This window comes from Scatophagus argus, chromosome 19 (genome assembly GCF_020382885.2).
Source record: "Scatophagus argus isolate fScaArg1 chromosome 19, fScaArg1.pri, whole genome shotgun sequence".
Lineage (NCBI taxonomy): Eukaryota > Metazoa > Chordata > Actinopteri > Scatophagidae > Scatophagus > Scatophagus argus.
Window position 1 is genome coordinate 18,240,282 of NC_058511.1, and position 26,250 is coordinate 18,266,531.

A 26,250-nucleotide genomic window follows, 5' to 3' on the forward strand; every position below is an offset into this window, starting at 1 on the left:
ATGGAAAGTGTGTATTTGAGTATGTATGTGCCTCTATTCACGCTCTAAAATCAAAAATGTCACACACTCTCGAAATCATCAAATCACATCACGGGAGAGCAGCTGTGGTCTTCACTTCATTGCTATGTGTGAAGTCAGAAGTAGAGAGCAGTCTCCTCTTCTGACTTACAAAAGTGATGTAGTTTCAAAGCTGTGAGCTCACATGCAGTCACACACGCTGCTTTAAGTTTGTCTTTTCTCCTAAAAAGGCTAAAACGGAGCAAGACGGGAGGCCGGGATCAGGAGTGGGAGGGATCGGTCACAGGCCGCGAGGCGTCTGTCTGTGTTGTGGTCTGGCCAGTAATCCGCTCCCATCGGCTGAGCTCGGAGAGGGGCAGAGAAAAGAGGTGAAGAACAGAGGGAGTCACAGATAGAAAGGTGGAGTGACGTGTCGCATTTGAAAAAGGTAGAAGTGTATGGCCAGATTTGTGAATAAATGTGATACATGTCGCTCTGATTCTTGTAAAGGAAGCAGGTTTTGTTTTGATGTTACGGGATGATCGACATCGGTAGACATTTCCTCCTGCAGTCTGTTTTTTTTCTGTCCGTGGCCTTAGAAAAACAATGCTGTCCAGTCCAGCCCTGTGTCGTTGTGTTGGACGTGTGGTGAGTGTTAGCAGCTCACTGCTCATGAAAGTACTTGGTGTTGAAAAGGCTGCAGGAGGAATGAGAGCAGCAGCATGATTGCCTCATCTGTCGGCAGGAACGGAAGAAGTGCAGGAACCCTGCAGCAAAATGTTCACGCCGGCTTCTGTTTTTCTGTGTGCTATGTGCCATTTCTTTGGCACACACACACACACACACACACACAGCTGGTGAATCTGTACTGAGTCTACAATATGACTAATAATTATTGATGAATTAATGTGCAAGCAGTATTTGAGTGGTTCAGGCTGGTACTTTACTGTTGAGTGTTGGGCAGTTGAATCTAAAGAAATGTCTTGTGTTTCATAAAAAAAAGTTGAAATACTCAAGTGCAACCACCTGAAAAGTGAAACCAAAGTGCAATAGTTGATTAAATATACTTGGTAACATTTTATCAAGCAAGGGGGACTAGAGCTCAGAATTAATCAGGAATGAATTGTTGAGGCGCCCTTGCCAAATGAGCAGAGTCTAATTGTCTGGTCTATTTGTCTGGACAGCCAGACTCAGACTTGGCAGTAGCTGGTCTCCACGGAGACGTGTGAAAAGTTGCTAACTGGGGATCATCATTTATTTTCAGTCTTTACGGTCCCTGCCAGCAGTATGCCATGTGGCTGCCGATCTTGTGAAAGCTTCGTGGGGAGGAGGGGTTGAAACCTGAGAGAATTGGAGCAGCAGAGAGGTATAGAGACACGCAGAACGACTCTTCGTCCCTGTCCCATAGAGACAGCCTGCGCTCCTCAGCCAGAATGAGTTGGTTTTTGCAGGTCAGGAGGGTGGAAGCATGGTGTAAACATTTAGGGCCATGGTGCACCACATCAGTCTGGCATGTGCATGTGCTTGTCAGCTGGTGACAGCACGTGACCACCACCACCATCATCAGTCCGCTTGCCCCACTTTGCTTTTACTTGATGAGCTCATGGTCTCTGGCATTAAATCCAATGCTGGCAAAGACTACTCGCAGCTGGACAACAGCAGAGAGACTTAGACACTGGAAGAGGAAGGAGCACTACTGAGAGATAACAGGCAGAGTAGAGAGTGAAAAGTGAGGCAGGTGAGAGAGAAAAGGAAAGAAGTTGTTTACATCAGGAGTGACAAAGTCTGAGAGACAAAAGAGAGGAGTCAGAGGTCCAGCAGCGTTGTGTATATGTTCTGACTGCTGCTCCTGCAAGCAGCTCTGGTAAACCGAGTACCCCCCTAAGGCCCCATCACTTAGGTATCTGCAGACATGCCTGCTGCGGCAAGAGTTCAGCGATTCCCCCAGGATCAACAGAAGATCAGCCGTGCTCGAATCATCCTCAGGAGTGAGTAGTCAATCTGACATAAGTGTTTGAGGGTTTGTGTGTGTGTGTGTGTGTGTGTGTGTGTGTGTGTGTGAGAGAATATTTGAACACCACACTATTTCCTAAAGGCAAGTGTTGTGTGTGTCTGTTCCGTGTTAAGTAATAATAAAATGAATTTAACAATAAGTCAGTGAATTAATTAAGAGAAATGTGACAGAAATTTGTTACTTATTAAGCAAAAATGCCATAAAAAATCTTTATTTAGTGTGAGCCAATACTGTCCAGGTTTTCTGAATTGCACTCAGGAGAGCAAGATGAATGGGTTCATTGAGGTCATGCATCCACTTGTGATGTATAGCACTGCTGCTACTTGTACAAGTAGTAATGAGTGTGTGTCTGTGTGTGTTGAAACATTCAGACGCAGCCTTCAGCTGCAGCCGCAAGCAAGGGGACTTTCCCTGATTGGCTACAGAGGCATTCTGTAATTCCATTGGTTAAGTTGGGCTCCAGTTGTCATGTAGCAACAGTATAGAAAGACTGGAGGGGATGACTGACCACAGTTGCCATGGTCTCCTGAGCTTTAAAAGAGAGGTTGAAGTTTAATTGGACATGTGAGCCACAGCATGAATATGTCTCTGTGTTTGTACGTTGCACGTGTCAATTTTCAATGCAGTCATGAGTTTACAAAACGCCTTAAAAAAAGCCACTCATGAAATGAGGGGTTTGAGAATTCAGGTGAATAAACAACAACAACAAACAACTGAAAAGCTGCTAACTCACAAACATAAGGGAACATAAACACATTACAAAGTGTATTTGCACAAATGCCTGTATCTTTCTTCAACTTTACAAGTTAATAAAAATTATCATCAGCTGCTACCAGCCCAACACAATAATTTCTCTGACCCGAGTGTTGGCAGTCAGGTTGTGGGTAGTGTGGAAGCATTAGAGGAGTGCAATGCAACATGAGCAGAGCGCTCTTTTAAGTGAAATGATTCTAGTGGCAGCTTTTTTGCTTCTTTCTTACACAGTGTAAACATTCACATCTACAGTGAAAATGTGCTGTCAGGGCTCCATGCAGCATGTTGTAGCATCGTGCCTCATCTGAAACAAAGCAGGACCCCATCATTATATTAATTAAACATTAACTTCAGGGAGAATATAGCAGCAGCACTATGTTACACAGCACAGACCGTAGATTTTACCGATGTTATTCAGTAAGTTAATGAATCGCAACATGAGATACGTCATCACCTAGTCGAGCATTTCTATCTTGCAGTATCTTGTTGTTTAGGCAGCTAAGTGATACAAAGTGTTCATTATTTCACAAAGAGAAAACATGCTAGTTAAGGACATTCCTCAAATGGTGTTTTCTATGTGCATGACCCAAGAGTAAGTGGTGACAAGATTAAACAATAAGACTTTTTTTTTGTTGAGCATTCTTCAGTGGAAATTATTTTTCATAATTTGATGTATTTGAACAGAAAGTAACAACACTAAAAAAACAAAATGGTCAAAATCCATGCTCAACTCATAGACGTCATACCAAAACCAACATTCCTACATGCCACTGACCATAATTGCTTAGATACAATATCTTTGTAAAATGTGCTTTTAGCTCTGATGATGAATTGACAAAATGAGCTTTGTCACTATTTATCGAGCCTTCACTGTCAGTTGTGACTGACAGAATACTCATTTCTTCAGAGAAACTGTTGGGGCAGGTTTGTGAACAGCTGCATCCTCCTATGCTTCTCTCCTCATTTCCTCCTCATTTCAACAAGGTCTTTTCTCTTTTTTGTTTTTTGAGTTTTGTAGGTTTCTACACCAAAGAGAGATGATAGAGAGCTACATCTGTGTAGTGCTGTGCAGTGCTTCTCCTCTTTGTTGTTGTCTGAATGCGTGTCTCACACACTCATAGAGGATTTGGTCTTTTTTTTTTTTTTGTTGCCATTAGCCTGGCTAGCTGATGATGAGTCATGCTGTAATATATAATTCATGGCTGTATTGGTTTTGTCTGTCTAAAAGATGCTTATGTGTGAGGTGGAGGTAGCAGCTTAACAGGAACTGCTTTTATCTCTGAGTGCCAAGTCAGTGATGGGCAGGAAGAACAGAAGAATATTCTCAATACTTTGTCTCTGGACGTCAGGAAAATTTGGATGCATCCTGATATATGAAAGTACAGCAGCTTTCAAAACATTGTAGTTTTATTTAATTTTGAATTGCGAGGAATGTCCATATATTTTCTTGCTTCAAAATTTTCTCAAGCATTCCTTGTTATTGACAAACATTATTAAGAGGTTATTTAGTCACTGTGATTATAATCTATCTGCCTATAATCTGTCAGTTACACTAGTTTGAGGTACACAACTTTTTAGTTTTTTGTTGTCAACTTTTGAGTCTTTGGTGTGAATATTCAACTCGGTGTTAAGATTGTTTAGCTTTAATAAAGAGCTGGAACAGGTCGATACAAAATGTTCTGTCTACGATACTGTCTGACGGAGTAGAGGGAGATCATTTTCCAATTTTAAAGGTACATACTGGGGACATAAAAATGAAAAGCTGGATTCATTAATTATCAATATAGAGATTAGAGATTATATAGAGATTCTGACTGTGGTGAATAAACAATGTATATTTGTGTATTTTTGAAGATTTATCAGTTATGAATGGCTCAAAGTAATGGTGTGGACCGCTTTTGTCTCTATTTTTCATAGCTGAAACTAAGCCTTGTCATCTTGGAAGACCTGAATCCAAAGAGTCTTGCAATTTTGGGATATCTTTAAGAAGCCTATGTCTTTGTTTTGGTCTGGGTGCTTTGGACCCAGTTGTTGTTTATCCCAGTGCCATGATGAAACACACATCATCTGGTGCATGCCACACCAGTGTTTACCTTAATCCTTCAAGGCCCTCTAATAGGCCATCCCACTTGTTGCCGGGCAGATCTGAAACTATAATGGGTACATGTTTGCAGGTTGTGTCACTCATGCGACATGCGATCCTCCTTGTCTGACCCTGGTTTCAGGATATTACTGATATATTGTAACAGTGCAGCAGGTGGGACTCAAATGTCCAGCAGTCGTCCACGGGGGGTGAGGAAGGGAGAAGTGTAGATGTCGGTACCCCTCGGCGCTCCTAGACATCCTGACTCCCCCGAGCCCCAAAATAATCTCCCAACATGAAGGACACAGGGAGTCAAAGATAGACACAGATACAGAGAGGGGACAGTTCTGTTCACACTGGACCTACAGCGAAATTAATCTCTTGCAAGTCTGTCTGGTAATAGGATCCAGTGTTAATTAAAATATTAATGTGCTTTGATCAAGACAGATGATCGATGATAATACTAATCCTGAGTGAATCAAATTCTTAGCTCTAATTTGTCTTTTTATGTTGCATTTCTAAAACAGGAAGGAAGTGCTTTGAGAACTCGACCTAAAACAACTGCGTTCAGGGTAAGAAATGAGCCCAGAGGATTTCATCATCATGTGTTCTTTGAAATTCAGAACTTTCTTTATCACTTCATTAACTCATTATTTAACAGGGTTCCCAGAGGCCTTAATTCTGTAGAATTGGTGCGTTTTTGAGAAGTACAAAAAAAAAAGATTTTCTTAAATGAATGTCCTTAAAAGTTCTTGAAGACTTTTTCATGTTAACGCACAGCATCAGAATTCATCATCACCCTCAGGATGTCAGACGTTTGAACGTCTTTAATGGAATGACTTCAGCCTTGTTTCTTCACTTTACAAGATGATGCCTAAGGAAATGACTTGCTTAAAAACGTCCAAGTCCTTGAATCCTGTTAAACAAGACCCTGAAAGTCATTAAGAAGTCATTGAATTTAATAGTAGAGTGTGTGTGGGCTTTTAAGTCCCCACATACTGGAATCTAAACCATCAAATAAGTTTCATGGGGAGGTTGTTTTAAAGTAATCATGGACAAGGTTAACCCGGGTGTGGGGGGACACAGAAGGCAGAGGTAGAGAGATTACAACTCAAAGTTGGAAGCCAGATAGATAATGGAAAGCAGTATATGTGCCAGGTAGCCCATTTTTACTGGCAATCTTATATAATGCTTATTGATGGAGCGTCCCCGTCTGACTTCAGAGAACCATTTCACCTTCTGCTGGAAACACTGACTTCAGTAGGAAGCAAGAGAAGACAGCCAAAGAGCCATTAGGCAGACATGTTCCCAATGAATCTCAATTTTTATTTTTTATTCCGTCGGCAGTGAGCTTTGTTTGGTATTCAGTCCACAGTGAGGATCTTGTTTTGGCATTTGTAGTGTGCTCTGGATTAGGAAATCAGTAATAACGGTCCCAAAAATTCTCATATACTTGGTCCTACTTTTCGGATGAGAGTTTATCAACTGTTTAAACCTAAGAAATCTCTGCTCTCAGCCAATTGTGCCAATACCTGATCCCAGTCCACATTTCATAGAGCAATATATTTCTATGAAGCAGATGCGATTTTCCTTCGACATCACAAGACGCTGCTATAGATGCTGTCATTTTACCTCTTGGACCGTGACCTCATGAGCTAAATGTGACACTGGATGTGGATTCGCTCTTTTAAAAAAAATGTGCCAGCCTGTAATCCTGCTGTCCTGCTTTTACCAGACGGTCTAAATAAACCCGGACATACGTCTTCCGCTCAAGTTCACTTTGACAGAGTGAAGACAGTTGGAATTTCCTTTTGCATTTTTCCGTAGGAATCTGTCTGTGATCGCGGTGTGTGTGTGTGTGTGTGTGTGTGTGTGTGTGCGTGTGCGTCATCAGTTCCCACCAGAAGCTCGCTTGCTAACAAATGCACACCCTCATCATACTGTGAGACGATTTGGATCAAAGTGTCCACTAAAGAGAGTATGAGCTTCATGTATTACTCATAGCCTCTGTATGCTTTGTAGCCTGTTTGCCTCTAACGGGATGATGGATGGACATGTAGGAATTCACTGGGCAAAAGCTCATCCAACACATGTACAGAAACACCTTGACCTCCTGACAGGTGACAGCGTCAGCTCTTCACTCACACAAACACAGACAGATGGAAACTTCGATGACAGGTTGTTTCTCTGCTAGTAAAATGGATTGGGGGAGGGGGGCAGGAAAACAAGCCTGTCCTTTACCTCTGTAATTTGTGTCACCTTTTTTCTCCTCTTGGTTTTACTTTTAGTACCCCCTCCCTTTGTTTACTTTCACCAGCTCTCAGAGAATAATTTGACATGCTGCAATAGTGAAATAGTTAATATAACAGTGTTTCATTTTTGTTCTCCACACACAACTTAAAATTCAATACAGATATTTAAACTTAGCATCATGATTTTTACTGGAGTGTGGAGCTAAGCAGCCAATCACAGCCTTGAATGACTAGACTTACCCCAAAGCAAGAAATGCAGCAGCACTTAACTTATCTGCTATAGAGGATAACAGTCAGCATAATCAAACACAGTAAGACACACAGTCGCAGCGGCAGAAAATGAAAAACAACAGTGTTTACTTTTTGCATGTTGCTTTCTTCTATATTTTATCAGCTTCAGTTTTTCATTTCCTGGTGACCTAGTAGAACTGTTACTTCACAGAGAGACAAAACATCTCCTAATGACAGTCACTTTCGCTGTTGTGTGGCTACATAGAATTAGTTTTCTCCACAACTGCTACCTGCTCTTTTAGTCATTCACTGAACATTGAACAGTGTTCTAATCAGTACAGTATGCATTGCACAGTAAACCATGAACAATGCAGATGCAGCGCAATTTGGCATTAAATCCGTGCGATAGTAAACTTACGTTACACATGATAGGATACACGTGACGAGTGCGATGCAACCATGGCAAAGGTGCAGCTGTTGGTCAACACAAACAGACGCGACATCAGGATTTAAAAAAGCTTCTTACTAATGAGGACAGACTGACAGCAGGGTATAACAGTACGCAGGTGGGCTGCTAGCTTGGTTTGGCTCCTGGCTTCTACCGGGACAGAGTCAGCTAATGGGAGCCCAAGCTCAACAGCTAATTGCACTAACTATTGAACAGGAGTTAGCTTAGTTTAGCAACTAGTAAACTCTTTAAATCACCTCAGTACTTAGTCCCTGTCAAACTGGTCTTATAACATTTAATGATATCTTGACATCCAAATTGTTCCACTTAAGCTGAGGTAAAAAAAAAAATAATAATAATCATGGCTCAATAATAATGGTCTCTTTGCAGCCAATGTCAAAACCAACCACACATGACGTGATTAGATGTCAAATGTTAAATGTCATGTTAACCCATAAAGTATCTTTTAAGTTTGATAAATAGGCCTGCTATGGTATGTTTATGACAGCTTATGTTGTCTTGGTTAATGTCAAGTGGTCATAACAAAGACATCTCAAACAATGTCAACTTTGCATTAAAAGTAACAAAACTGACTGAATGACACTTAATGTCATAGAGATTCATAAAGACCCTTTTATGTTCATGACAGATGTCATGTCAGGTTTACCCCTTCAAATAACCACCAGCTAACCTTAACAATAAACATTACCTGCCTAATCTTAACTCTTACCTTAACCTAACCTTAAAGCAAGTCTTCACCCTAATATCTAATGATTTACGTTGTGGGGACTTGCACATTTTGTCCCCATAAGTAAGGCAGGTCCTCACGATGTGACTGTTTTTCTCTTTAATTCTCCCCATAACTACAGGAATACGCATCCACACACCCCCACACACACACAGGTAATGATATTGAGGGCTGCAGTGTTGTGTCCTTCTCTGTATCCAGCGTATGAATAATAGATTGGATCCAGGAAGTAGAAACTGGCTGACCAGCCCATCTGGTAGAGTCCTACTGCATCCTGTATGCAGCTCTCTTTCTCTCTCTCTCTCTCTCTCCATCTCCATCTATTTCTGTCTCTTTCTCTGCCTTTTGTGTTCCATCAGTTTCTTTTTTCCTCATTCTTTGTCTCTGTCCAGCTCTCATACTCCAGCTCTTTCTATCTCTCTGCCTCTTATGTTCATCCCTCCCTCCCACTTCTCCACCCTCCCTCTCGTCTCCCTTTGTTTCCTTCACTTATAATCTATTGGACAACCGACACAAAGAACAACCACATGGGACATGTCGACGTCCTCTTTAAAGGTGTGCCGTCAGGATATTAAAGCATCAGATTACAGAGGATAAATAACTTGACTCGGCATCAGAAGAGGGCTCAATATTTTGTTTATTAAAACTTTTGATCTTTTCTCTGTGGAACTTAACATAGCCATCACTTTACAAAGGTCCATCAGTGTGGATGATGCAGTGCTAAGGCACAGGAAATTGAAGGAAGAACCTCCGAAGCCTGAGCTATGGTTTTATATGTGAGCTCCCAGGATTGTTGTGGGGGAGCTAGCAGCGGGGTGGTGGTTGCACTGAGGCCTGGCAGCGGGTCAGATGGGGCCCCACACGGACTGTGGCGCTACGTGTGCTGCCAGAGGAGGCCCACATTGACTTCATGTAGGTATACAAGAGTGATAGAACAGACTTGTGTAGTTATCTTGATTTTTGTGTGTCTGTGGGGAAACAATGCTGTGAAATTTTAATTTTGAAGTCATCTAGAAAACTGGATTGTAGAAATAGGTGTTCATGACTATCCATTTTAGCATTCTTTTGTTTGCCACTGACTCTGTTTTTTCTCTCTTTAATCCTTTGAACTATTATCAGCCTTGTCCTCCTGCTGAGATGAGGTACTGCAAACACTTTCCTTCCCTGAGGTGTATTTTAATACCACATAGTCAGATCATGACCAGCTAATATAGTGAAGTGCAGCCCAGTTTCTTTTTGTTCTCTGTTTGTGAGTGAAGAGCTAGCTGCCTCTTTTTAGCTTGGCTTCATACCTTCTCTCGGTGTGTCAGATAGGTCAGCTGGGTGTGGTTACGTCAATTTAAACTTTTTAGTAAGATGCCACAGAATTACGCTTGCTTGTGGTGAAATGGTGACATAATCCAATAAAGTAATAAAAAGCTCAGTCTAACGAGAAAATGAGGCTTAAATGAATGTCAGACTTACGTTTTCCCTCCCGATCAGCTTTCAGGGCTGCAGCCCTGCTAGGCTGCTGTCTGTGTTCTGTCATTAGCACGTAAGCTCTATTACAGCAGACAGTAACACAATTACACCCACAGGCAGCGGAAGATGGAGATGAGAGACCATGTCAGCAATTATAGTCCCAGATATTGACTGCCTGTGGACCTGACTTAATTCAGTAGTATTTCAATTCAGCCCAATTCAGCCCGTACAAGAAGGAAACCATCAAGATGGTAATAAGATGAGATGATTTGGACAATCATGGCAGATAGAGAGCTAGATGTCGCAGTGACTGCATTGCCTTGAGATGTGACCACTGCTCTACATCGTGCTTTGTCTGATGCCATTGTAAAAGGTCCACACTGTCCTCTGGCAGAGGTCAGATTTCTTCCTAGTTTCTATGTTCGTAGTTGGTGATGATGTAACTGCACAAGTGATTTTTCAAACCTTTGCATGCCAAAGGATGCGACGAGTGAACAACATAACAATGTGAATGTTTTGCATTAGAACTATTCACGCATAAGCGATGCAAATTTTGCTGTGGCTTGGTCCAATAATAAGTGAATTTGCAACACTGGAATATTATCCTTTTAAACTGAGTAGCTCGTGGGCAGGTCCCATTCACCACCTTCATCTCAGCTATCTGTCCCGGGGCTCCAGGCCGCTGTGGTCTGTTAAGATGTATTAATACATTAAAATACCAACGTGACAAACAAACAAATTGATCAGGGCCGAGGTAGGTCGACTCCCATTTTCTGTGGGGTAAAATTACCGTTTTTATCAACGCAGTGTGATGTATTTAAAGAGAGCACAGATGGATGTCATGGCTTCATTTTCCTGTGGATAAATCTAACAACACTGTCTGCACAGCTGTCTGTGTGACATCCGTTTCACACAACATGATTGGTTGATGCCTTGATTCAAGGTGAGAACGATCTGAAAAATTAACCTTGTTCCAAAAAACTAAAAGGTTACTTATTCAACATGTAATATTCACTTGTTTTGTGAAAAACAAAACTCAGAACAAACAAAACAACTGTTTGATTTTGAAAATATTGACATGTCAGTTATTGGCATGAATGAATGAATGAATGAATTGATGAATTAATGGCCTGTGATGTAATGTCAAGGCCTTAAGTCTTTGCTTAAAATTCTCAACAGCTTCAGTATCTGAATTACTAGGTGGCTGTTTGTATGAACTGACCAGTGACTATTTTGTAAGTTGTCTATCAATTACTCTGAAGGGCATGAGTGAGGGCCCACACATCTCCTCCTACCCCAAAGGGTTGTCTTCTTAAAAAGTAAACACAACAAAAAGAAATCAGATTCCAATGATATGAAACTGGGGTTGGGGTTGGGGTTGCAACCTGAAAGTGAGATGAGCAGCAGCAGATTAAATGCTGTCATCTGTCATTTTCCTCAGTGAAAGCAAAGGTCAGCAACAGCTATAAATGCTAATGTCACCTGCATGTCTGTAACATTGTATGCTGATAAAAAATTTCAAGAAGAGATAAATGTTTTAAGCTTTAATGAATTTACTCGCCAGGAACCAGATGAAATCCGCTTTGGAACCCAACTATATGAGAATTCAGTTAAAACAATGATTAAAACTGTTTTTGAATAATCAGCTGATTGTTTTGATTCTAGGTGTTTTCCTAGAGAAGATGTTTGGGTGCAGAGTAACAGTAACTATAATGCAACTGCAGTCTAAGTATCGATGTTGGTTTTGTTGTTCATGATTTAGTCTTACAGTCAGCAGTATGTCTTTGCCAGTGATTATTTTTAAAGTGAAGACTTCTCAGAAACTAAGTCTTGATATTAAAGAGAATTAAATTAGCCCAATTAAAATAGTTTATTTGCCTTAAAGTGAAACAAACATGAAATAGAGGATGAAATGAAAATAAATATAAACATCTACTTAATTCTTGATATCTGTAGAAGAAATAGTAGGATATTTTCTTATTCCTGTTGTAAACAGACATATTTATCATATATCAGAAAAGCTTTAAGGGAAGATTAGTTTTAGCCACGGCGAAGGGAATGACACCAAACAGCAACTGGTATTAAAATGAGCACAGCTGTCTTAGTATTGAATAATGGAAGTGACCTATACTCCAGATAAAAGCTATGCAAAATGTGACATTTGAGCTACATAAATAGCATCCTGTTCAAACTTGAAGAGATCAAGTCTGTGCCGTATAGGGCTGTGGTCGTGACCTCGGCTTTTAGACAGCAAAACCTTCATTAGCCACAGTGTCTGTATTAAATATGACTTTAACTCATGGAAAAGAGATGCAAACACTTGTGCAACAATTTGTAGCAGTGGAACTTTGGTTGTCCTGTTGAATTTTGTTTTCATCAGAGAATTTAAAAGAATATCTTTTTACGAGAAATGGAACATTAAATGTCGGCGTTACTTGTGTTTAGCTGCAAATCTTGACATGATATCATGTCAGACGCCCGTTACGTGGTGTTGACTCATCGACACGCATGTGCACACAATGAAAGCTCCGTTGATCCACAGCTTCCCCTGAGGATGCTTGCTGCTCAGGGGTTCAAAAAGAAGCTAATACAAGCATTCGCGTCACAGCCAGGTGTATTTTGTGTGTCAGACTAGTCTTTTCTGACCCACTTTGTGCTCCGCCTGGGAGAGAGATTTCTGTGAGATTTCTGTTATCCTCCAGTGAGGAATGCAGATAGCAGTTACACTAAACAAAGTTCCAAGTTGGTGCAGCCTGAAACCCAAGCAGGCCTGCAACAAACAGTTATTTTATATTACTGATAAATCTGTGCATTATTTTCATGATTGACTGAACAATAGTAAAATGTCAAAAAAAAAATTCTGGACAAATTCTCATCACAGTTTCCTAGAGCCCAAAGTGACGTCCAACATATCATTTATGATCATGTATGACAAAGAAAAGCAACAAATCCTTATATTTATGAAGCTGTAACAAGTAAATGTTTGACGTTTTAGCTTGAAAAATGATGAAAACTATTAATCAGGTATTGGAACGCTTGGTGATTATTTGTCTTTAGATCACCTAATCATTTAGTCAAATAATTGTTGCAGCTCTAGTCTAAAGTGATTAAATCACATCTGTGCAAATGTTTCACACTCTTCCCAGTCATGTCACATTTCCTACCTCAATACTACCAAGCTTCCTGACTCATCAGAAAGGAATTTCTGACACTACTGGTGACCAGGAGACTGGTTTCCATTATCTCTTGTCATGGTCAGCATTACTCATTAGTGGCCAAGGTCACAGCAAAGGAGCACTGCTTGTGTGTGTCTCTTTCCATCCCAGATGAGCTTGTGTTCATCTCTGCATAATTTTGTGTTTAGAACTGAACTGGACCATCACCCCCGTGTTCCTGCATTAATGATCTTTGGAGCAGGCAATGTTCAGGTTTGAACTGGTTTTAGAAAATTGAGCAGAATTTCACTGATCTTATGTTGTGTGTTATGTTTCACATTTGCTCCTGGCAGAAATTTGAAAACTCAAACTTGTCAGATTCACCAAAGAAACTAAATTATTCTGTTAAACAACACCAACAACAATAATAGAGCTGTTGTTACAGTGCTCTAATTGTTTTGACTAATGCCATTAGCAATAACAGTGTCAAGTGGGGCTAATGTGTGTGAGCACGTTGGTATTCAGCTGCAGTTGTCAGTCTGGCTACAGCCCACGTTCTGCCTGTTTCATCCATATATCTACATCTGTCGTCTCTTCAGTCAGCTAACACTTGGCTGAATACTAATTGCACTCAAATCTGTGTGTGTGTGTTTGGTACACAGAGGGAGAAAGAGCACCATGTTGGTCCATCTGGTCCTACTCAGGTTTTGCAGAAAAGTTAGCTCATTAGCAAGTGTAAATGAGACAGTGATGTCTAGGTGTCTCCTGTTCTTGTGCCAAAGGCTGCTGAGGATGTCATCGAATATTGTCAGTATTTCAGAGTTTAAACTAGGACTATACACACAAACACGTATGTTGTTTAGTTTTACCTTCTTGTGCTTCTACTGAGTTGCAGGCTTTTCTGTCTAAACTAAACAGTGCATTTAAGTTGATCCTTGAGTGTAGGTTCCATCCTACCTTTGTTTGTCTGTTTACATGCAGAGCACTAACACCACGTGATGAAGCTCCCTGTCAGTCTCTACATACATATATTATAGTCTGGACACACACGCAACATGAGTGCTGCCCGGAGGCATAAAACTGCAACTTTTAATCTTATGAAAAAAAGACTAAGAATCAGAAAATGCAGTCAATGGTGAGTACTTTGACTTCTGTTCTGTCGCGCTTTTTTGCCATTCGCTGCAACATTTTGCAGTTTTGTTGCTTTCCTCTGCTGCTGTGCTGTTCCACAAACAAACAAATCTGACCAAGCTTGTGACAGACTGTCCCTGAGCTCGCTAACCCGCCAGCACAGTCTGAGATGCACAATGTCTGAATGAACGTGAACACGCAGGGAGAAACATTCTACATTCGCATAAATCTGAATACCGATGCAGTTGGACACTGGCAAAGTGGAGCGAGTTCAATGTGCACTGCATGCTGAGGGAATCTGATCATATGGCTCACTGCTCTGCTCATAGATGTTTGGACCTTATATGAAACACACGACTACATGGCAGCTTCTGTCTGCCTGAGCCTCTGCTCACTTATATTGAGTTTTTTACACAAGGCAAGGGTTTGAATACTTCTTTCGCTGTTGCAGCGCCTCAGCAAAAAGACAACTAAAATGCTTCTTCATGTTAAGTGTGTGTTTAACTGAAAAGAGCACACGACAGGTGACATCAGAGGAAGTGAAGGCAGAAAACCTCTGCGGCTTTTCACCCCTTGAGAGTGATTCAAGCCCAAATGATCTGCACATCTTTTGCAAAATATGGAGTTGCCATGACAACCAGCAGTGTCTTCCTGTTTCCTCCTGAACTGTTGGGGGCCCTTCACTGGTGCAGCAGTGCACCGGTGGTCCCATATAACTTTCTTTTGATAGGTTTGATAATTAAAGTCTGAAATTGATTTTCATTTTGTGTGGTGTGTTCATTTTTGACTGCAGATGTGTTTTTATTTTATTGAAGTATTACACAAGGAGTCATGTGTCAGTCAGAATCATGACAATGATGGAGCTGTCTGTGTGTGCTGCCCTCTACAGGCCCCACACTGCCCAGACAGGGCCCCCAGGTTCAGAATGGCCCCACAGAGGAGATGGACCTGCAGAGAAGGTAAGGACAACACAAACACCAAGAAGAAAAAAGCCAAAGGGTCACATACACACTTTAACATGTCTCTGGATTTAAATTAAAAGTGTGTTCACCTTGTTTCTTCTTCATCTGTCTCCCCCTCTACTAACGTTTCTGTTGTTCTTCTGAACTCATTTACAAGCAATCTTATTTTCACCACCTGTCTACCAGTCTTCCTCAGACACACACACACACACACACACACACACACACACACACACACACACACTCAGAGAAACCCTGCATGCTCACACTTGTTTTTCTTCCCCATACAAGGCCACTCTTTCCCACAGGTAATAATAAAACTCTGGAACAGCTAGAAAACACTTTGCATATGTACTCATATGCACGCGCACACACAGAGCTGTATTAATGGAGGCCAGCTGTTGGCTATGATTTTGAACTCGTTCACTAGAAAACATGTTTGAGGATTTGATTAGAACCCCCCCCCACACACACACACAGGCAAACGTAGGAACATGTTCACACATTATTGTTTTTATCGTCTTCCTCTTATTTAACCGCAGAGTGGAACACTTGTAGGCATTTATGCCGCCCCCTTTAGGTCCAGCAGAATCTGATCCCTTAGAAAATGAGTACCGTCATGTTCTTGGAATTTTGGCACCAGAACAGCAGTTCACCTGGCATTGCTTCTCACAAACTTTGCGTCTTTAAAATGTGACGCTGCTTTTCTGTTCCATTTTTGGAATCTTTGAGTTTGTCGTGCATACCTTTACAGACTTTGGACACTCAAATAAAATACTAAAATTAGCACCAGACCTGTAATCTCTTTGTGTGTGTGTGCACGTGCATGCATGTCTTTGCGTTTTTGCCCTCTTGCATTAGTCTCAGCTGGTGTGGAGCAAGGCAGTAACACTCCAAATGCTAGAGGTTAAAGTCCCTGTGGATGAACGGCACTAAAATATTAATTCTGTCATCCTTAAGATATGCAGTCTCTCTCTCTGCTCAGTTTTTCTGCCTGTCTCTCTGTCATTCACACACAATAAAACATTCTCCAGGTGTGAGTCAATGGTTTTCCTAATTCTGTTTGAGGTGAACGTAGATCTGCCAGGAATTTTACAGACTCTGTACGTCTGAGAGAGGCTGATGGATGTGGCTGCCAGCTCCACTTTGATTTCTTCTCTTTCTTTTATTTTTGACTTTTACCCTCTTGTCTCTGTTTAGCCTCATTCGTCTTTCTTTTTCTCCCGCCCTCCACCTCCCTCTTTCCCCAGACAGGGGGGGTGACAGACAGGTATCGAGTGGATCAGTGACTGAGGTCATCTGCTCATACAGGGGCCAATAGAAAGGGAGATGTGGAACAGAGGGAGAAGAGAATGATGCAGGGAGAGGAGGAGTGAGGAGAGAAGTGTAGAAATGAATTGCCTGCTCACTCTGCTTTCTGAAAAGGAAAGCTCAGATACTGTAAATTTTGGAAGATTGGTTTGAGGTCTGATTGTGATTGTTTATTAGGAATTTACAGATCAACAAAAGCATTTGCACATCTGTTTGAAATTATTATGAAACCATAAATCTTCAAGGATTTATAACAAAAATGATTTTGTAAAGTTAAACAGATTCAGTTAATGCATTTCCTGTATTGGGTGGTCATGTGAATTATCACCTTGTTTGCACAACTGAATGATATTCGGATTAGTTTACATTACCTCCATTGTTATATATTATGTGGCCAACACTTCACTCATCATTCAAACACCTTGCTTTGAAAGCTAAAATATTTTTATTTGTATTTTGCTAGTTTAATTGTCCAGAGCACCTCGGTCAGTAAGCGTTAGTTTCCCACCTGCTTGGACATAATTCATAATCAAAGATCCACACCAGATCTGCTCTGGGTTCCTCAGGCTGGAATACACACAAACTGCAGTTGATAAACCCAGCTTGCTCACCCACTCCACCTTTCAACACACACAGAGGCAGCGTGACATGAGTCTCTGTCCACTGTAAAGTCAGCATACTAATTAACCCTGTCAAATGGCCATGTTTTTGGTCTGGTTTGTCTGTTTGTCAGTAGGAAGGCTACTGGCCAGATTCTCATCTAAGCTGGACTAAGAAGGAGTTTGTAGAGTAGATCCTTATCACGGGCCAGATACACAATTTAGTCAGTGAGTGAGTTTTCCAAATGTTTCACTGTGGCTACATTCTAAAACACATATAAACATGTCCGCGCCTCCGCAGGAAGATGCCACATTGCTGGATTTTGTGTGAATTCAGACCCAATGCTTGTCAAACAGATACGCACACCTGCAGCTTTATACAGACGGAGCAGAGTGGAGAGACAGAGACAGCAATGTAACCTTGTCTCTATGTTTTTAGCCTATAATCCAACCTCACACACTGTACACACAGACTAACACCCAGACACATCCACACCATAGCCAAAGAATAATAAGAAAATACATACACACACACACACTGTATCTGAAGACATTGCAACAAATAGTGGATCATTAGTGATGGCTGAGAGGTGAGCTACACAGTCATATTTGGACATTCTAATAGTTTTATAATGCACTATATAGACAAAAGTATTGGAAAACCTTACCATTACACCAACAGGGACTTTAATGCTATCACATTCTAAACACACAGACAGCTTTGTAGCAGGAACAGCTTCCACTCTTCTGGGAAGGCTTTCCACAACATGTTGGAGTGTTTCTGTGGGAATCTGTGCCCATTCATGCAGTAGAGCATTTGTGAGGTCACACACTGATGTTGGATGAAAAGGACTGTCTCACAGTCTCTGTTCCAGTTCATCTCAAAGGTGTTGGATGGAGTTGAGGTCAGGGCTCTGTGTGGGCCAGTCAAGTTCTTCCACACCAAACTCATCCAACCATGTCTTTATGGACTTTGCTTTGTGCACTGGGGCACAGTCATGCTGGACTAGAAAAGGACCTTCAACAAACTGTTGCCACAAGGTTAGAAGCATAGCATTGTCCAAAATGTCTTGTTATGCTGAAGTTTTAAGATTTCCCTTCACTGGAAGTAAGAGGCCAAGCCCAACCCCTGAAGAGCAGCCCCATCCCAAAACCTTTGTCTATATAGTTTATATAAACACATGCTGATTCACATACTAGAACATTCACATTCTCAACACAGAAGAGTGCATTTTTGACCTTGGCAGAGGTATGCGCTCTCCAGGCAGGCATAAATCAGGTGTTTTATTATTTGTTCATTTATTATCCATCCGTTCACTCTGTGGTCACGCAACAGTGCAAACACAACATTAGTATTGGTTAAAACAAATCAGACTGTTTAAAATATTTATCTACATAGTCAAAAGAGAATCAGAGTTTTAATTACAGATTCTTAACCCTTTAAACACAGTTTTGGACACACACAACATAACCACATAACCACAACCAATGGAGGAAATTGCCAGATAACTCGTAACCTGCCGATTGATGACAAGCCTGCGCAACATTACAGCTAATGTTTTGGCTATGTCTTACTTCATTTAGTTCCAATGCTTTTCATCAGCATTGTGTGTCGCACTGAGCCATGGTGCCTGAAATGGTGACAGAGGACGAGAGGGAGTAAAGAAAGAACTGGAGATATGGATGAGTGTTTACAAATAGGAGCAAGAGTGATGTTTCCCCTCTTCTCATTCCTCTCTGCCTCGTTAGGTAACATCAACTAACCAATGAATGGACCACCTCGTTCCTGAGTGACCACACATGTTCAATCACACACAGCCTGCACTCATCAGTGTGGCCTCCTCTTGCTGGGTCTCCGCTCTGTGAGGAGTAAACACTGACATCATTCATCCACCGCGAGGCTGGAAAATTCAGATGTCTCTGTGGTGGGATTTTCCACAGTGTCATACGACAGCATGAAAATCTGATACACATCGTCGTTCTTTCTCACTGTCTGTCACCCATCCCTTTATTCATCCACTTCCTCCCCCATCTCTTCTCTAAGTCACTTAGAGGGATGTAGAAGAGGTGGACAACGTCATGATGGAATGACGGAAATATTCACTCCATGTACGAGTGGATTCACGGAGGGCTGAGGCGAACGACCTGTTCAGTAATGCAGGGTGCTACCCTCAGATTAAAAAGACATGAGCTGGAAATAATAGGCTGCGGTATAAATAGCTGCGTGGTGCGTGGGAGCAAGGGAGTGTGTGTGGGGAGAGAGGAAATGTGTTGCATCGTCTTGAATGAAGTGAAATAGAGGAAAAGAAAGTGAATATGTCAGTTAGAACTGTGTTAGCTCTAAGCATTAATTGCTGTTGGTATTTATCACTCTGAGGATGAAAACACCAGCAGCTGATGATGGCGACATGCTGAACACATGTTGACAGCATGTATTCTCATATGACAGTCACAGTTTTGGATTTAAACACACACTCCCCTACAACCAATATGTTAGCTTGGCTTTGATAACAAGGTTGGGGTCTTATGTTAGTGGGACACATGACACAGAGAGTGTGCGTGTGTGTATTTGCCACACTTGGACCAGATCCTCACTAGAGTAGGTCCATATGGTCCATCTGGGCTCCCATCCATTCAAACAACATTTCCTGGTTCTGTGAGCCAATCGGGTGAGCCGTTGAGTCGTGGCCAGCACATTTTGCCAGACTTCAGTGTCCCTTAAGATTTTGCACAGTTGTCATTTGTGGCAAAACAGGGTGTGACACAAATCCTTGCTCAAAGAAAATTACCACACATCCTGCTAAAGAACATATTACCGCTGATGTGTAACACCATTTGTGATTAAAGACAAACAAAATAGCAAGACCAACAAAAATAAATAGCAGTATGGTGAAATTAATTTCTACATTTACTCACCAAGTTCCTTGGTACATCTGAAAGCAGAGTATGTAACGTATGCACTTTGTCGTTCCGTCAAAAATTCCTGCAATGGATTGCTGTTACACTAACAATCCCACAATGCAATGTGCAGCGAAATGTAGCAGTGAAGAAGCAAAATGACAATGATTAGTAATTGTCCAAAACCTATAGTAGTTCTAATAGTTTCTACTGAGTGTCGGTAACACTACAGGGAGCTGCCAGCGAGTGCATGACGGAGTGATCAGTGTCAGGAGCTGGTTGGCATTGGGGAAAAAGGTGAAGAATGCGTGGTGGGTTGATGGTAGCAGCTCACAGAGCAGCATGCAAGTGTCTCCAGGCTGTGACTGCAGTATAGGCATGTGTCAAACGAGACACAATGCTGTATTTGCAGCTTACACTGCCACATTGTCACTTTCTGTGTAGTTTAATTTTCTTGTGTTCAGTTTTCCATTTTTAGCCCATTGATGTGTTTCTGTGATACTGCTCTCTTCGTTGTTGAGTTTTGTTATCGTTTAGTTTCTAACATCTAATGTAGTGTCTTTTTATTATTTTGTTAGCTAATGAATACACTCCTAACTGTTGGACTGAAGTAATTGTGTACCATTGCATCTTTGATCTTCATGCCCTTTGACTATATTCTGTCTGTATGGCCCTCCCCCTCCACATTTCTTGTTTCTTCTTCTTCTTCTTTTTTTTTGTTTAGCAGTAAGGCATTTGATGTTTCCAGTATTACCCTAAATCCTCTCTGACTCTGTCTCAAAGTGTCTTTGTATCACTCATGGTAAGTTGTTGCAAAGACGACAGAATATGCGTACATGTGCACGTATGTCCGTGTGCGGGGATTCAGGCCGTACCGCCTCCCACACTCCCTTAGCAACGGTTTCCCCGGCAACTCTTGTCACGAGGCAAATGAGACGCCAGTTAAACTGTGCAGGAGGCTTTTTCACAGCTTTGAATCCTATGACGTTTCCCTGCAAGGCAGAGAAGGGACATGGAGGGAAGAGAAGCCTGTTTTGGGTTCACCCATCACAGGCAGGAAACATGCAGACAGTGTATACAGTGGGATTTAATGTGGTCAGTATGCTATTAATATGTTTCAGTCATTCATTTGCCCATCTTGAAACTTTAGGCTCAGTCAGAAGTGGAATATAGTATATAGTACCTGCTGAACAGACAGATCACAGCAAAGAGTGTGTATCTTGACATTTCTGCTGCATTTTGCATTAATCCAAGTGCTGTTCAACTACCATTTTATAGACACCAGTCAAGCCAGCAGGAGGTCAGTGTAGGGTAACATTTGACTTTTATGTACACTGATGCTGATCACCACAGATGTATTGCCCCACAACTGAGAACAGCCTCAGTGACTTTTTCTTTCATTCTGCCCTTTAGAATCTGAGGGGGGAAAAAAGGGGAAAAAAATCCACCTCTCCTCAACGCTCAAATTGTTCAATTTTTTCTATATGTAACAACATTGGAAATCTTATTAAGAAAATGTACATGGGATAGATGCAAGCAAAAACTGCAACTCAGTTGGGTGTGTCGCAGGTCATGCATAACCCAGAAAAAGTGCAGGAAATGTCAGCTTTGGCTGAGATTGAAGGGACTGGTTCTTTATGACGCTCTCACTGTGTGAGCGCTGATCCAAGTGTGTAGCGGTAACTGTCTGATGGATGCGTTGCCTGGGCATGTTTTCACAGTGGTCAGCATGAAAGGAAAATGACAGGGCCTGGTCAAGGGTGTCTCAGTTACAGTACAGAAGCAACAAAATAAAAATAAGACGGGATGTTCAAAAAGTGAAATAGAAATAAAATCTTAAATAATCGACATTTTTCTGTGCTTTGTCTTAAGTGAAAGTGAGTGCAAGCTGATGGAAGGAGGTTTTCCCATATAACTGCCGTTCTCATGCGTGTTGTACTTGTAAAGTTTTGACAGTGAGACAAGCCGCTCCCACCACACAGGAATGAGTGTGCCAAGAAGGTGAGCGTTGCTGAAAAGCCAAGCTTTGTCCTAAGCTATTAATACTTTGATACTCTCTTGATACCACGTGTTTAAAACAATACAACATCTGCATTTGATATATTGAAAGTACCCACACTCCCTCACCACACAAACACGTCTGCAGACAGGTTATTGTAGGTGTGCGTGCGTATCATTTTGGAATGTCATGATCTCCTCCTTATAGGAATGCTCTGTTTGTGTGCTACACTAAATTACATGTTGAGGTGTTTGTGTGCATATGCGTGTGTAGCTGGGCGGGGGGCTGCCCTAGTTTGTGTTGCACTTTGCAAAAAAGGAACTATCAGCACTTAAGGTGGTTTATTCTAGCAGGTATCCCAAAGCAACTAATTCACAACTCTATTGTCCTTTCAGGCTAAATTTGGGTTTTTAAAACCTCCAGGCTAAAAGACATTCATCAATGCCAGCACAACCATTTAACTACAACAACAGAAACAACAGTGCAACTAGACATCGGTACAGCTGAGGTTGTCTCTCTGATTAGAACACATTCAGCAAGTAAGCCCTCTCACCAAGCGGGGATAATGAAGAATAATGAGGCATCACACATGATAACGGATTCACACTCTGTTAGTTCACATTTCTTTGCTGGAATTTGCTCATACAGCAGGAGTCCCTCTGGAAACACATGACATGGTAGCTTAGATCCTAAGGAACCTCCTAAGGGAGGGATAACAGGTACAGGGTTTTGAACTGGGTAATGCTCACTTGTTCTGAAGAGCATCAGATGTAGAGAACCTCAAAGCAACCAGAATTTGCACCACCGGCCACTGCTGGATTTTTATTATTTTGGCCAACTTCTTTCTCTAGCTGCATGATTTTATGTTTCAGATTGTTTCTGTGGTCGAGATACTTTATTCTTATAATGAGGTGAACTCCTCCATCATATGTTTTTTTTAAACTTTTCATGTTAGTGAATAAGCTTATGTCATCATTTGTTGATTTTTTTCACAAAACCTCAAGTAACCCTTAAGACCAGGGTGGTACCAAAAAAGTACCAGGTAATATCCGTAATGGAAAAGGAAAACAAAGGGACCCTCTGCTTTTTTATATGGAATAAGTGGATACTCTGTTGTCTTTTGTTATCTGTTACCAAGACACTTTGCTTCAGCTCTTCAACAATTAAAACATAGCTTAACCGCACTGTGGTCATTTAATAATGATAATGAGTCACTAGTTGAGACAGTGACAGAAGTTCTTGAAAAGCATCATTTGGCTCAGGGTTGTTTCAGCTGAAGCTCCAGGACTGTTTGTAGACCGCCGTATGTTTATCACATAGATCAGTGTCATTCACACAGCAGTTGATATTCTATTGAGAACCACCAACTTCTTTTCCATCAAACCCACATATGGATGTTGAACAGAAAAAGTGGTGAGTAGCTGCCAATGTTGCTGCTACACAAATTGTACCTGCTGTAGAACCCACACCCTGTCAGTATTTGGCTGCTGGCTACTGGCAGTTTAGCCATTTTTACATAGAAAAGAAAGAAAATTGTGATCTGCTTGATTAGACTGATTTTACTACCATCACACTATTGTATCACAAGCTGTATTTAATCATGAGGCGGCTCTGATGCTTTTATGGTGCAGATGATCCCTTAGGGACTCATTTGCTATCAGAGGGAGTGTATTATCACAGATGAGGGAAGACCTCAGGGGGGACTATAAAATCCTCAGAGATGTTGCCCTTCCATCAGACATAAATCCAGGTTAGCCTGTGTTTCTGTAATTACACGAACGGACCACCAAGACACCGTGAGAAGTGGGGCGGTTTGTGCCTGTCTGTCTGTCTGCCTGTCTGCCTGTCTGTCTTTCTATGGAGACAAAAGAGACTTGGGAGATTGGAGTGTAGCAGACATGAATAGAGAATGAGAAAAATGCCCTTCACACTTCTTTCTTGCATGCTATTGGTCAGGATAATCCTGTGAAGCAGATAGGTGGATCTGCAGCCACGTCACAGCTAAGCTCTGCAGGTTTGAAAGAATTAGCTTGTATTCACTTTAATCAGTCATAATGCACCAAACACTGCACTGGGGAAATTCTGTGATTAGATCCTTTTCATTCAGGAGAAGGTGTACAAAAGAGGGCTTTTAAAATTCCACCAGTTTGCAAAAGACTCAACATAGCACTTGTTATGACTGACTACTGCACATTAGTCATCATCTTTATTCAGATCTTCATCATTAATCACCTCATTGCGATCACCTTTGTTGACACCCAAATGAAACGTCTTTCACATAATAATGGCAGCCCAAGCTGACACTCACACTTTGTTATGTCTGAGAGGACTCTGAGGGGAACGCTGGACTTCGGGATTACTGCTACCATTTTAGCAATTTCTGGAGCCAGAATCCAAATTTGGGCTAAACTGAGGTGGACTTTGTGTCGCTGAGGAGAGAAATGAGCAACTGTCTGTGACGAGGTATTCCTTTTAGTTTACTTCAACATTTGTGACAATATTGTTGAATTTTTGTCTTAATATATTTCAGTGGCAAAAGAGGCATTTTAAAGTTGCTGCAAAGATCCAGCAATATAATACTTGTAATACTTCGGGATTTCCTGAAGGAAGGTTAAGATCATAATGACCCCTCAGTACTTTTTTCATTAGCAAAGTATGCCAAAATGCTCAAAACACTGAACTTTTAGAAGTTCAGTTAGATCAAGCTGCAGATCAGATAATAAGGAGAAAACATTAGATACAAACTCTTGATACTCGATGTTAGGGGATCATTTTTGTTCAGTACTCAGAAAGTATTGAAGCCCACTCCCGGCCCTTTAAATAAGCTACTGTTCAAACAATAAAATGAAATACAGTACAAGCCACTTTCTTAACAAGGAATAATCAACTTTAATTAACTCTTAAAGTCTATTCACTCTGTTATCTTTATTAGAACCTGGTTTGTTTTACACTAAGCCTGTCACTAAATGTGAACGTGTTAACTTTGTGTGTGTGTGTGAATCTGCTGGTCCAAACATGCCTTGAGACATGTATGCGTCACTAGTGAAGTGAGGTTTGTGTACTTGTTTGGAGTGCTTGCATTAAGCAACATTTATGCTGATGATTGACTTTTAGCTGTGAGTCAGCTTTCAGCAGAACAGGATGAGTGAGGCAGGGCAACCTGACGGGATTCAGCTTGATGTGTGTGTGTGTGTGTGTGTGAGCAAAAGTGCGTGTTGGCATTCAGCCCCACTTCCCACCATCTTTCTTCTTGCTTGTGTAATTTATGAATGTAACGCTCACTCATTTACAGCCAGTGAAATTTATGACCAAGTAAATCATAGAATGTGACAAGACGGTTGACGCTTCCAATTAAATGAAAGATTTCCTCGCAAATGTGAGTGTGTGTGTGTGTGTGTACACGTATTCCTGTAGTTGTGGGGACAAAAATCTGTTTACACAGTCACATTGTGAGGACCCACCATACTTACAAAATGCCCTCAGTGTAAATCATTAAATATTAGGGTTCAGTTTGCATTTGCTCCTCCAGTCACATATTTACTCTTTCTCTTATTCCCCTCATTCAAAGCAAGTCACGCCCTCACTGTGGTATTTATTTGTTCATAAAAATCTTTCACTCAACCGTCAGTTGTTGTGATGAAGGGCAGATTGTGTAGCTTTCCATTTATACCTCTACAAGATCCTTGTTAATGTGAGTATGGAGCACTGGATTTTCACACATGCTGTAGACATACTGAGTTTGTTTTGTTTTTCTTTTTGCATTTTGTACATCTATTCTGCTATTTTTAATGATTGTCCACAAAGTATATCTGATTGCTCCTCTCCTCTCCTCTCCTCTCCTCTCTGTCTGTCTGTCTGTCTCTCTCTCTCTCTCTCTCTCTGTCTCTCTCCCTCTCCCAGTCTCTCTCTCTCTCTGTGTCTTTCTTTCCCTTTCTCTCTCTGTCTCTCTTGCTCTCTCTCTCTCTCCTCTTTCTGTCTCTTTATCTCTCTCTGTCTCCCTCTCTCTCTCTGTCTCTCTCCATCTCTCTCCATCTCCCAGTCTCTCTCTCTCTCTCTCTCTGTCTCTCTTGCTCTCTGTCTCTCTCTCCCTCTGTGTGTCTCTCTCCTCTCTCTATCTCTCTCTCCCTCCCTCCCCTCTCTCTTTATGTCTCTCTCTCTCTCTTTTCCTCTTTCTGTCTCTTTATCTCTTCCTGTCTCCCTCCCTCCCT

General features: G+C 41.4%; 1 protein-coding gene across 7 annotated transcripts in view; it reads left to right on the plus strand.

Moving 5' to 3' along the window:
- enah (ENAH actin regulator) overlaps positions 1–26,250 on the plus strand; it is a 108,198-nt gene that overhangs the window by 58,250 nt on the left and 23,698 nt on the right. For all 7 annotated transcript variants that reach the window (XM_046373746.1, XM_046373745.1, XM_046373742.1 and 4 more), the window contains exon 4: positions 15,163–15,232. In XM_046373746.1, coding sequence (XP_046229702.1) covers positions 15,163–15,232 — 70 coding nt within the window. The remainder of the gene's footprint in view (positions 1–15,162; positions 15,233–26,250) is intronic.